Source organism: Amblyomma maculatum, chromosome 9, assembly GCF_055883805.1.
Source record: "Amblyomma maculatum isolate TAMU_Amacu chromosome 9, ASM5588380v1, whole genome shotgun sequence".
Lineage (NCBI taxonomy): Eukaryota > Metazoa > Arthropoda > Arachnida > Ixodida > Ixodidae > Amblyomma > Amblyomma maculatum.
The window spans coordinates 10,182,220-10,195,154 of record NC_139352.1 but is presented as its reverse complement, the minus strand read 5'-3'; the positions used below and the strand labels follow the sequence as shown (position 1 = coordinate 10,195,154).

Below are 12,935 nucleotides of genomic sequence, written 5' to 3'. Positions count from 1 at the left end.
TGCTCGGCCCCGCGCCGACGGGCTCCGTGAACAAGCCCGAGACCTGCGTAACCCGGAAGACCGTCCTCCGTCTTCAAGATAGCCCCAGACGCTTGAAACAAAGCGCTAACAGCCACGTCGACGAAGCTAGGCTTAAGGTGGGTCAGGGCGACGGGAAGTTGAACTCCAAAAAGAAGCGAGGACCGTCCGCCGCTAAAAAGTGGGTACCGTCCCCGAGACCACCACCCATAAATTGGGACCTGAAGGGAAAGCCTTTTGGAGTACAGACCGGCGAGCCATAGTCTCGCCCGACGAATGAAAAATATCCAGTCTATATATCGAGTTTCCAAGCTAACTTTAGCCAGGGGAAAAAGTGGGTACCGTCCCCGAGACTGCACCGCGCCGTAAGGGAAGGGAGAAAGATGGGAGTGAAAGTGGAAAGAGAGAAATTGGTGCCGTAGCGAAAGACTCCGGAGTAATGCCGACCACCAGGGGATTTTTAATGTGCACGTACATTGCACAGCACACGGACACCTCTTCCTTTCGCCTCCATCGAAACGCGGCGGGGAGGAGATGGGTGGTGAAGGGTGGCCGTTCCTGTCCCTACGGGACTGGAACTGGTAGGTCAACCCCGCTTGCGGCGGAGGCTAGCCTGCCACCGAATTTTATCTGTTGTAGGCCGTCAATGCCCGGGGTTTATTGTCTTGGATAAAAGTAGAGTCCCTAGCTCTAATAAAAAGGGCAGTTCTACCGTCTCCTGACTGCGGTGAGCGCCGCGAAAATACTTCGTTGCTCACGTAGAATGCCGTTTCGTAAGTACTTGCCCGCGAACAGCGAAAGCATTCGTCGTACCCACGAAAAAGAAACGGCAGCAGAACTTTCGCTTGGCGGGCTCTTGAGGCTCCTGGACGCCCTGGGTTTGAGATTTACTCTGGGAAAAAAAAAACAAAAACAAATTTGACGTCATATACGCCGAGCGTAGCGTCTCATGCATGTTCCTTTCCACCACTGGTGTGGGCGCGCATGTGCAGTTCTCCCGATGTTCAGGTCCACCGCTTCAGTGGTGGACGACGGCTGTTGCGGCGCGTGTCTTTCTCTCCCTCTTCTTGTTTTCTTTCTTGTCTATTTTCTCTTCTGTCCGCCCCGCCGGGGTGGTGCAGTGGTAAGACGCCCGACCACTGTGCCGGAGTACCCGGGTTCGAACCCGACCTCGGCGGCTGCGTTTCGATGGAGGAGAAACGAAGAGGCGCGTCGTGTGCTGTGCGATGTCAGCGCACGTTAAAGATCCCCAGGTGGTCGAAATTACTCCGTAGCCCTCCACTACGGCTTCTCTTTCTCTCTTCCACTTTCACTCCCATCTTCCTCCCTTCCCTTACGGCGCGGTTGCGGTGTCCACAGAAAAAAAAAAAAACAAGTGAGACAGTTACCGCGCCTTTCCCCTCCTATAAATAAATCGGTATTTTTTTTCTCTTCTGTCCGCACGAGGCAGCGGAGGTGGCTCAGCTACAGAGCCAGTAGCAGGCCCGTGCATTTTCTTTTCCTTCTTCCTACAGTCGCAACAACAACATCGAAACGCAGCTGCTGGCGGTCGGGATCTAACCCGGGTACTCTGGCATAGTAGTCGGGCATCTTTACCACCGCGCCACCACGGCGGGGCGCATCGCATGCGCAGGGGTTTGAAAGTGGGTTCTGTATAGAACGCCGGTTGTGTTCGATGCAACGCTGGATTGCCCACAGCCAAAGCTTTCGCTCCACAACCGATTTAGCAGCGTTGAATCCTCCCATTTTAAGGCGAAATGCTACTTGGCTCATGGTGAAAATCGCGTGGGCGACATCTGTCCACGAGATTCCGCGTGATATCGATTGGGTTCTGGTATATAGCGACCGATATTTACAGTTAGTGATATATAAAATGATAGTCAGTGATGAGAGAGGAACAGACTCGTTCTACTCTCTCTCTCTCTCTAAATACGGAGATTCTGGTATGTAGTGAGCTATGGTATTGGTGAACATAGTGTTGTCAGTGTTTAGAGAAAGACTAGCTCCCACTCCTCTACCCCTATAACCGAGGTACCCTTTAAATCGGATGTTTCAGCGAACACTCAAAAATACATAAAAAAATAGGGAGATCTAGATGCAAAAAAAAAAAAAAATTCATGGGAGCACATAAGTCACCTTATGTGCAGCAAGGGGAAAGCCTTTTGGCCACCCACCCTGCTGCGATCCTTGGAACGCCCCTGATTCCGCGAGAGAGAATAGAGAGCGAGAGAGTGTGCTGACCTGGTTTATAGGGTACTTATATAATTTTTCTTTAAAATAAAGCTTGTGGGAATTATGTGCATTATTGCCTTTACAAAACATTATGCTACAATAAAAAACATTAAATTCTAGTGACCATATTCTAGGGGATGCACCTGTTACGCTTGAAAAGGCGGTATAGTTGCAGCCGTGTATATTGTTGCCAAAGGAGACAGCAATGTTTTGTAGCATGGCTGCCGCTCGGATGTTAAAAGTACGTCAACTTTGTGCTCCTTGGTGCCCGAAACGCGCTGCACGACGCCATAAGAACGTGCCAACGCGCTTTGCTTCGGAACCATAAGCCTGAGTTCGCGTCACGCGCTGGCTCTCACGCACCGCCTGCTTTGCAGAAGAAGAACGGCGACCATGTCAGACAAGCCTCCAACGGAGCCCTCCGATGCGCCATCGCAGCCTGAAAGCAGTGCGCAGGAGTCTCCATGGCAGGCGGCGCTCAAGTACTTCAATACCGCAACCAGCGCGAAGGAAGCCACGTCCCAAAACCCGCCGTCCGCTGGAGGTCCGTTCTCGCGTCTGCAGAGCGCTCTCGGCTACTTGGCCGACCGGGCGCTGGTGCAGACGTCAATCACTATCGAGTCCAGCAGCGATGCAACTGCCTCCTCGTCAGCCACGGCTAATGGCCGCGAGGAACCGTCGCCAATCGCCAAGACCCTCGACTATGTGTCCCTCTCGGTATTCGCGCCGGAGATGATTCGGTCCAGCAGCTCCAGCTCTTCCATCGGCGTCACCATTGTGCGACCGCTGTCCCGATCCTGTCTACGCGAAGTCCACTCCGCTCCAAATTTCGTCGCCAGCGTCCCTGGAGTCACCCCTAATAACCAACAGCGGCGACCGTTAGGCCCTCGAGCCTCGGTGCCCACCGTACGGTCCCGGTACCGGTTCAGGCTGATCCCCAGCCTTACCAGACAGCCAGAACCGCCAAGGCCCACGCAGAGTGAGACCTCGGCAACCACGGTCACTACGCTGCCATCGTCTCAAAGTAGCCAGTACTATTATGCATGTAATGCCAGCGGGCAACCCTCGTCTTATTATGTGTTGCTACCATCAGGTGCGTCTAGCTGCCGCCAAGAGCACTCCTGCTGCTCAGAGTGTCGCTGCGGCTACCGCTACCCGGACCCCCTGGAGATTTTCCGGACCTTCTCCGCGCAGATGAACTCCTATCGCAACTTTGGCTTCCAAAACCCTTTCGGTATGAGCAGCGTCCTGCCGTACTGGCCGCTTCCCCAGCACCCGTACTACTACTACCCGCCCGGCTCCATTGTGCCTTTCCAGACGTGGCTCAGCTCCCGAAGTTCATACTCCGGCAGCTCGGGAGGCAGCGGTCAAGGTCAGTGCGAACAGTGCGCGTGGGAAACGAGGCAGAAGCGAGCGTCGCCACCCAAGGCTGTTCGCGACTTCTCTACGCTCGTCCAGGCCGCGCCAAGTGGCGTGCAGCCGCTTCGAATGATGAACAAGATGCGCCGAAACCGTGCAAAATTCGGGCAACCCGTAACTGCCTCCGCAGCTGATGTGCAAGCTGTTCGTACTGAAAACAAAGACGCTGCTCAAGAAGCTCAGGGTCCGGACGTTTCCAAAAAGACGTTCGAGTTTCTCGCAAAGTCAATCGAGAACGATCAAAGCCAGACGACGGCTGCCCCACCAATTCCTTCAGATTCACTCGCAGTCCAACAGACAACTGAAGACAAAGAGAAGGTGGAACCGCAAGTACCTGCCGGTACTGCATCAGGCGTCGTCGAACCATCCGACGCCGCCTTTGACGCGCCTAAACCTTTGCTCACGTCCGGAGTCCAACCCTCGCTTATAGTTGAAGGCCAGAACCTAGCATCTGTGGGCTCCTCGGCTACAACCGCTCAAGCTCCGGGAACTACCGTTGTCGATCAATCCACCACTGCTACCAATGAGCCTCGGACTGCAACCGCATCCACAGTTCAGCCCTCGCTACGGGTTGAATCCGAGGATCAAGCATCACCTGGTCTTTCAGACACGACAGCGCCGCCCGCGTCACTTGCACGCACGAGGCAGGCCCCCGGCATACTCGAACCACAAGTGGGAATTGTAGGACCCGGATCGCCACAGCAGGCTTCCGATAATCTCCCATTCGTCAATTCTACTGAACAGAAGCCCGAAGCACCTGAAGCAGATCAAGTTGGAGCCGGAGAGTCTCCCATTCAAAGCGCGGCAGCGCCGTCTGTACAAGGACTTTTACCGGCGCAGTTACCCTTGCCGCAGCAACCGCCCGACATACAACCGACGCCGATAAACGTGATGCCAGAAGCTTCATCGCCACAGTCATCTGAGATGCAGCCGTCTTTTCCCCAGCAACCAGCTGAGCCGCAACCGACATCGCAACAAAATGAGTCGAATCAGCCACCTGTGTTAAATTCCATACCACAGACGACGCTGCTACCGTCCGGACCTCAACCACGTGAGGGCACCGATACTGCACCGGTACCCGCGGACGCGGTGCAAGGTGCCGCAGGAGGCGAGGACGAGGGGTGGCAGCCACATGAAAGCGCTCCCACTGCAGCGACCATGGGTGCCCTCACCGATGACGAGGACACAGAAAGCATGGCGGAAAAGGTGAGAGCTGCCGTCTCTTTCGACAGGGCAAAAGGATTAGCATGCTTTGGGTCAATTAGAGCCAACAGCAATCAATGCGGCGTGAAAATAGCCGATGCAGGCAATCTTTCTGCGCCTCGATTCCTATAGTCTTCGTCAAAGACAAAATTGAACCCACCCAAAAGGATTCGCAAGCATGCAGGAACTAAACGAGCCGAAGAAACGGGCAGAAAACGTGAAGACTGTGCAATGCCAGGATGATCATGATACTATGGCGTCAAATACTAGACTTACAAATAATCTCTTTTGGGTGTAAGAAGGTGACGTTTTCGGTGTAGTGATAGATCTAGCTTGCCGTAGACGACTTATACCGGTTTACCGGACCTCGCGCAGGCTCACTGGCCGCGATTGCACCCACCCCTGTCAATGCGCATGCGCAGATGCCTGGCAAACCGGCGACGTATATACTACGCTTGCATGTCTCAGACAAGCTAAATCTTTCTAATACCAGTGTTGGCGGACATCGAAAAGCAAATTAATTATGCTACATGGCTCGTTAACTAAAGTTTAGTAGTGCATTGTTTAACTACTATAGGTAGGTGACAGACTGCAATTAAGATTTGCAGCTGATCGCTAATGGTATTTATCAGTTGTTAGAACTTTGAAAACGCGTTTACCCTTTGCGCTGTAGCTCGAAAACAATTTTGCGCATGGACCGCGCAATTTGAAATTCGCGCGCCTGCTGAGCCGGCTCAGCGACGTTTATCAAACTGAGCTTGCGTGCCACGTGACCTTCTGTACCGCGCTTCGGTTGGAGCTGAGAGCAGCGGTGAGCACCGCAGCACGTGTGAGGTAAACATGGAGAAAAAAAAAAAAAACTTTTTCCCCTCCATGGTGGTAAGTGCGCCCAGAGTGACCCTGGTGACGCGTATTGATCGAGGCCGAGCGCGATCCATAGCCGCGCGATTTGGTTTTTCCCCAGGACAAAGAGTGATTGCACTTTCGAAATTCTAAACTTGCAATGGCTGTTACTGATTACCAACCACAGGGCGCGTACCTGTAGTTAACTTACTGAGTAGTTAATAGAGATTTAGTTTACCGTAACCCGCGACCAGCCACCATGGCCCTTTACCGCTCGTGGGCGGGGCGCTCTAGGGACATGTTTCGCCGCTGCGCCCCGATTAAGAAAAGCCGTCGGCATAGTAGAAATAGTAGTAGTAGTTGTAGTCTGAGCCATGTGCTGGAAATAATCGGGGGCCGCGTAAAAAATTGTATCATGGTAATTTGTGGTTCTAGTGATTGATGTATGATAGGCAATGACGAGTTAATAAATTGTAATTAATTAATGAATTCAGAAAAAGAAAAATGGGGTTAAAAGGTGTCAAAATGCTCAGAATGTAAAGCCAATGCTTGACGATGCTAAGAAAACTTAGAGCGCGCAATTAATGAAATAAAATAATCAAATTAACAGAAAATGAGACCGAAAGAGGGGTTTCAAAGGTATGAAAATGCTCATAATGAAAACCCAATGCTTGACAGGGCTAATTAAGAAAGTCTACACTTTGTAATTGAACAATTAAGTAATTGAACTAATTGGAAAAATGAAAACTTGGAAAAGAGGGTCAAAGGTGTGGAAGTGCTCCAAAAGAAAAGGCAATGCTTGGTGAGGCTAATATAAGGAAAAATAATTAATTATATCTAACGAATTTGATTAATTCTCATTAATGATTGTGTGGGAGGTTTAATTTACGTTGAGAACGGCGTAGAGGTCGGCAAGGAAGCGGGGCGATTCAGACCGGCACAATGATCTGCGCGACAGCAATTGCACCGACTGCTGCTTCTTCGTCAACGCCCAGCGCAGCAGCCCATCTTCTTCTTCACAATGCCCCCCCCCCCCAAGAAAAAGGAGTCATCCTGGCGACTTAAGGAGACGAAGATACAATGGGGTCGTAGAATGGCTTAAGGCGCTGCACATGTACAGTCTCATGACCACGGCATCGGAAATCGGAAGATGGTGTAAGCGGCTCCAAAACTTAATTCACTGGTGAAGTGCGCTCGACGACACGGTGTAGGCTCCATGTAGGCTCCCTAGGCTGAACAAGCTTGTGGCGCCATCTATCGGCGTCAAGGGAATCTGGGCATGCGCAGTGGAACGCGCGGTGACGGATCACAGTAGCGGATCGCGGTAAACTAAAACTCTATTTTTCTGACGCCAATAAACTGTGCTACACCGTAAAAAGGCTTCTTTTAAAACCCGTACGTGGTATATGTCAAATTATCGAGCCATGGAACTAAAGATGAAATGTACGTTAGTTTCCCATTACACAAGGGGCATGCCAAACCCGCCGTTTAGATCACATTTGTGCCATATGCAACCAGAAACTGCGACAGAGTATTCAAATTCCACCTGACGTCACGCAGCCCGCAAACCAATCAGTACCCATACATGTCCTTCAATTGCCAGTTAATACTAGTCAAGGTTCGACGACGCCGGATACCTAGCCGGGTACTTTCTCCAATATTCGTCAAATAATCCGTAGACCTGGTATTTGTGAGTATTCGAGGCAAATATAACAGCTTTGCGTGGGGCCACCAATTTATAAATAATTTACAAATAAAGCGACATGGGCGGAACGGAGCGTGGTGCATGGAGCGTCAAAGCATGTAATCCAGCATGCCTAGCGGCATTAAACTCCGCAGCGACAGACCGTCGCCTCTGCACTCATCGTAGCTTCGGTAGTGCTAAGCAGCCCCCCCCCTCTTCCTCGCGCGAGGCAGAACAGGAAAATGAGGACGCATCTATAATAAAGCGGTGAAGTCGGCGTTAGAACAGCAATATTAATGGCTTTCGTCCCTCTTCACTGTGACCCTCACGACAGAATAGAACAGAACGTGGCACAAGCCAAAATATAGATTTGGAGGCCGGTATAACAAAACAATTTTACAATTGATCTCATTCCATTTTCAAATATCCCGCCTTGTGCCATCAGCTGACGCAAACGCAAAGGGCGGGAAATTAAAAGGGTATCAACCCTTCATCCTTCCCATCAGAACGTGAATGATACAGGGTATTGTGTCAAAATATATTTTCGAGTACAGTCAGCCACGTCAATCGCATCCGTGCCCGAAATTTATAACTGAAGTCTCGGTGGCTCAATAGCGGAGGCTAGTTAAAACAGGGAATGACTTTTTTATTCAGGTTATGTGGAGAGTATTGAGAGGGGGTAGGTTCGAGAGAAGGCCCATGTATGACATATAGGGCCGTCTGCTTCTCTTTCCTCCCATACTGCATAGAGACACCTATAGGACACAATCAGGTGAGATGCGTGCTGCTGTGGTATAAATTAAAGGTGTTTGTGCGCTGCTAACATTCCCAGAGTCGAAGTAGCAGGTGTGCACGCAGGCATGCGTAGCGATGGGAGGGGCACAGTGCCTCCCACATGTTTTCTGAGGAAATAAAATTGTCTATAGGGGTGGAAGCGAGGGTTTTTCAGCGCAGAGAAGAAGTGGAATTGTCATCTTTGGTCAGAGCAATAAAGATTGTTATAAATTAATGGCGTGCCTTCAGAAGGGTGTGCTTGCACTGCTTCACCAGGTTAAGCTCCTTAGATCAGTTAAAAAAGAAATGGCTATAGACACATAGGTTTATCCTAACTGGATGAACCTGCTTCATCCAATGCGACATTTATGAGACACTGCTCAACAGCCTCCGTAGCCCTTCTTATATGCCACGTGCAAGGCACAGGGCAGCGTGGTCCATGGATCGACAGAGCTAGGCCATTATAATTGAGCAGTGTGTCTTATCAACGTCGAAACTGGTCTATCTCACCAGCGCTAGCGTACCTAATTCGTATCTGATTGTAATGACAAATTGGCTGCATTTTTTAGAAAGCGACACGTCCAGTGCTCGCACACTAAAAACTGGTGCGGGGAGAATCACTGCATGGGTCTCCCTAATGAACGTGGGGAAGGGAGCGCAAAATTTTTAATTACAGTTTATTGCTATCCGAATGGGCGCAACTATAAATTTTGCTGCTCCCGAGCGTTCCTTATGTAGAAATTTGCGCATGCCTAATACTCGGCCGTATAAGTGACCAGTGCACATAAAGATATAGTCACGAAGTGAAAGCTGAAATTTCAGGAAAGTGAGGCAATGTTAAATTTTCCTGAAGGTCTGTAAAAATTTCCTTTCTGCTAAACTTTACCTCTCGGTTTCCATGAAAACTCTGCAATTCCGCTAAAGAAGATCACTGCATGATTTCAAAGGAGCCCTGAAATGTGGCTGCTGCTATGCAACGAGTTACTGTTGTGTTATGGATTGAAGTGAGTAGGTTGCTTTATGGTGCATTGTTCGATGATATGAACTAATATTCTACAAATATAAAATGTAATAAATATAAAATGACATGGTCATAATGGATGTCATGCAGTTGACCCCAATGATATAGTTGCTGTTGCAAGAAATGCAGGGTTCGCATAATTGTGGCATACACTGTGACCCTGTCAGTCGTTCAGCTGGCAAATTTGCATCATACCAAGCGATAAACATGCTGCACGGACTTATTATAAAAATCAAATTTTGATCCTGACACAGCTAATTGGCTATAAACTGAACCAGCTAAATTTCCTCCAGATAAAAGGTGTGATTCCACAGTTTCTCCCTACACCAGGATAAAATTTTTACCAGCTGTGAGGTTCGAATTCAAGGAATCAAGTTGGTTTTCTTTGTGACCAAAGGTCCACATCTTGGAAATTGCATGTTGAACTTTCACAATACAAACATCAACCTACAACATTTTATCAAAACATTTTTCAGGGTTTTGCAATTGAGGTTGAAAGACATACTGGCGAGACTGTCTCAAATCATTCACAACCCACGGATGAAATTTCCGTGCACCTGGATCAACCTGACATTGTGCAAGTAAGCAGCCCAGAGCTCCCAGACAGTCCCAAGGATGAAAACCCTGCACCAGAGCCTGTGGCAGATGCAAGCCCTTCAGCACAAGGTGATCCTTCACCAGAACAAGCTGGGCCAAAGCCAGAAGAGCAAGCCATTGACATTGAGCTGGCTGCTGACGATGACAACAAGCCAGACGAGAACCCAGCTCATATTGAGGTCAGTATGAGCGCAGCTGGAAAATTTAAGACGGACATAGAAATCTGCATCTAACGCAGAATGGAGTTTTTCCTTAGTTAAGCCTTAAGCAGAGTGCTTTATCATGGGAAATGCCCCAAAACAGGTCGGAAAATACAAAAACTCCCATAAATACTTGGCTGATGTATGCATCATATGTACTAAATGAATCTCACTCTCAAAAATGAGTGCAAAGCATACCAGGTGTTTCAAGGAATAAGTTTTAAATGTAGACTTTTTGAAAATAAAGACTGCTTCTTCAGCACAAGTTTACAAGTGTTACCAGACATCAGAAACTCATCAGAAAGCAAAAGAATTTGCCTGACTTGTACAGTACCCTTGTAGTTCAAACTTGGCGTGGTAAGCGTTGCGACACATCAGTGGACGATGTGTTCTCCTCAAGCCTCCTGTGCATAAAAACATTTTGTACAGAGAACAAAAAAAGAACGAGGTTCTTTCATGCTGCAGAATTTGATACTTTGTTTCAAAACCTGGTAAGGCATCGTGTCCATGGCTTCAAGCTCCTCAGTGCAACTATAATCAAACCACCCAACTGTATTAAATAACAAGCAAGTTTTAGTCAACTTCCTGTTTAGCATTGTTTCTATAGCGAACTGTCTATTCTGCTGAGAATGTGTTCCCCAAAATTTTTTTTCTCTTGAATTCCCCTTTTTAGAAATTTCTGAAGAGTTTGCCAAAATACCCATTATACTTCGACTGTGGGCTTGTTAGATAAAGGTGGCATCTTAGAGCAATCTGAGGATTCAGTGCTGTTATGAGCCAGAATGTTTCTGGCACATGATAATGTCGGCGCACTTAGCCGATTTTCCATCCACCAACAACTTAGTTAGGAAGGCTAGGACATATTTTTATGCCTGAATGACTAGACAAGCAGAAATTATATAGGAAACTACTACATGAAGTAGATCTCAAGATGCACACCTTTGTTGAAATTCTAAGAAAAAAAAGCAGGCAGTAAAGGCAGAAGAATAGCTCACGTGCAAAAGTCCAGAAGCAGACTTTGCTGCCACATATCACCCAAGATGGTAGACCTCTAGTCAAAATAGTTCTGGAAGCTACAAGTTAAGTGCTAGAGATGCAGATAAAGAGCACAAAACACATTTTATTAAGATAACAAAAAAAGTGCTTTCACATTTTCTCAGAGCTCATTGTGAGCAATCGTTTTCTTTTTTTTTCTGAGTAAACTTAAATCTGTAAAAAAGCTGCTTGTGGAATTTCAGATAAAATATCCTTACCTTACAAGAGTTTCAGTTAAACTGCTAAAAGATTTGTCAACTTTTCAGTGCCGTTCACTCTTTCTCGGCACTTCTTTCTTACAGCAAAATCAAGATAAGCCTGCCATCGAAGGAGGTACTGTCCAAGGCACTCCGAACAATTTTAATGGCGCAATGATTGGATGTGCTGCCATCACTCTGATTTTTATCATCACTTTGATAATCTACAGCCTTGCATCTGCATCTTATGAAATGCCTGCCAGCATCGTCACCGAGGCACAAACATCACAGGCAGCTGCACTCATGTTTGAGATTGAACACTACAACCACTCTCACATCGTAGCAGACGAAGATGAGCCTACGGAGATCAGTCTTCTGGATCTCTGAGTGGCAAGACTTAAAAACTACGCTCAGCACCGTCTTATAAATGGTACACGAGGGCAAAAAAGACCAGGTGCTCAGCAGTGAAAGGATATAGACTGGCATGTGCAAATGCACTATGCTTCCATACTAAGCTCAATATCTAAATAAGTATGCAAGCTCATAAGAGGGCTTGCTTTATTAAAACTGCCTCATTTCATTGTGAATACTGTGGTGCTTAAGTCGTACTTAATGAGACGGTGCTATTTCATTACAAGTTATTTTCAACTTTGCACGATTCTACACTGTGTGCCTTTTATGTGTCCAGGGGTCCATTTTTGGTCCCATATTATTTTTGTTGTACATAAATGACATTGTAAAGGACATACACCTTCTCGTTGAAGCTCGATTATTTGCTGATGACATTGTACTATTCTGTCGCATAAAAAGCCTGCAAGACCAAGTCCTTTTGAATGACTCTTTAAAAGTTCTGTATGAATGGTGTGTTAAGTGGGACATGGAAATCAATTTTGAAAAGTCAATTACTATGATTGTGTCGAACAAGAAAACCCCATTAGTGTTTCCGTATATAATTAATAACATTGAAATAAAACGTTCCAATAGATTAAAATATTTAGGTGTTACGATTTCTCATATCTGAACTGGAGTGATCATGTACAGATAATTTGTGGAGCAGCCCAACGAAAGCTTGGATTCCTATGGCGAAAGTTAAGAGATGCGCCACCGGCTGTCAAACTAAAAGCTTATAAATCATTGGTAAGGCCAAGTCTGGAATACGCGAGCATAATTTGGGATCCAAACCAGAAATATCTCATAGATAAGCTTGAACGGATTCAGAGATTAGCAGTGAGGTTCGTGTTTTCTCGGTATCGAAGAACACAGTCCACAACCGAACTTATTTTACTTGCTGAACTACAAACCTTGGCTATTCGTAGAAAAATTGCTAGGCTCAAGTTCCTTTATCAACTTTATAACAATAAACTCGATTTGGATTCTGGCTTGTACTTGCGGCCGCCCGGGAGACTGTCATCTCGCACTAATCATTCCTTTGCAGTGATGTCGTATGTGCCAAGAGTTGATGTATTTAAATTTTCATTTCTGCCTAAAACAATCATTGAATGGAACAACCTTGACCGAAGCGTATTTGAAAAAACTTGTTCTTTAGAAACTTTTGAGAAAGAGTTGGAAATTTGTTGTGCCGCTTATATGTACATTACCCACCCTGTAACAGCCCGGAAGGGCTAACAGTACTTGCAAATAAATAAATAAATGTGTGAAATTGTGTGTGTGTGTGTGTGTGTTTTGCACATCTGTTTAAAATACATGCAAGA

General features: G+C 47.3%; 1 protein-coding gene across 1 annotated transcript; it reads left to right on the top strand.

Annotated features, from left to right (window-relative positions):
• The first annotated feature begins 2,643 nt into the window (after positions 1–2,643).
• LOC146178246 (uncharacterized) lies at positions 2,644–11,697 on the top strand. The gene is made up of 3 exons (XM_084579660.1): positions 2,644–4,875; positions 9,671–9,970; positions 11,329–11,697. Exons 1-3 carry the CDS (start codon positions 2,644–2,646, stop codon positions 11,608–11,610), a joined length of 2,814 nt encoding a protein of 937 aa, XP_084435786.1. The 3' UTR covers positions 11,611–11,697.
• The last annotated feature ends 1,238 nt before the right edge of the window (positions 11,698–12,935 follow it).

What these genes read in the sequence shown, in the direction of transcription:
- LOC146178246 (XM_084579660.1), top strand. Translation starts at nt 2,644, where the DNA reads ATGTCAGACAAGCCTCCAACGGAGCCCTCCGATGCGCCATCGCAGCCT. An exon ending in CAGAAAGCATGGCGGAAAAG is followed by an intron (nt 4,876 to 9,670) that starts GTGAGAGCTGCC and finishes AACATTTTTCAG; the next exon opens with GGTTTTGCAATTGAGGTTGA. An exon ending in AGAACCCAGCTCATATTGAG is followed by an intron (nt 9,971 to 11,328) that starts GTCAGTATGAGC and finishes TCTTTCTTACAG; the next exon opens with CAAAATCAAGATAAGCCTGC.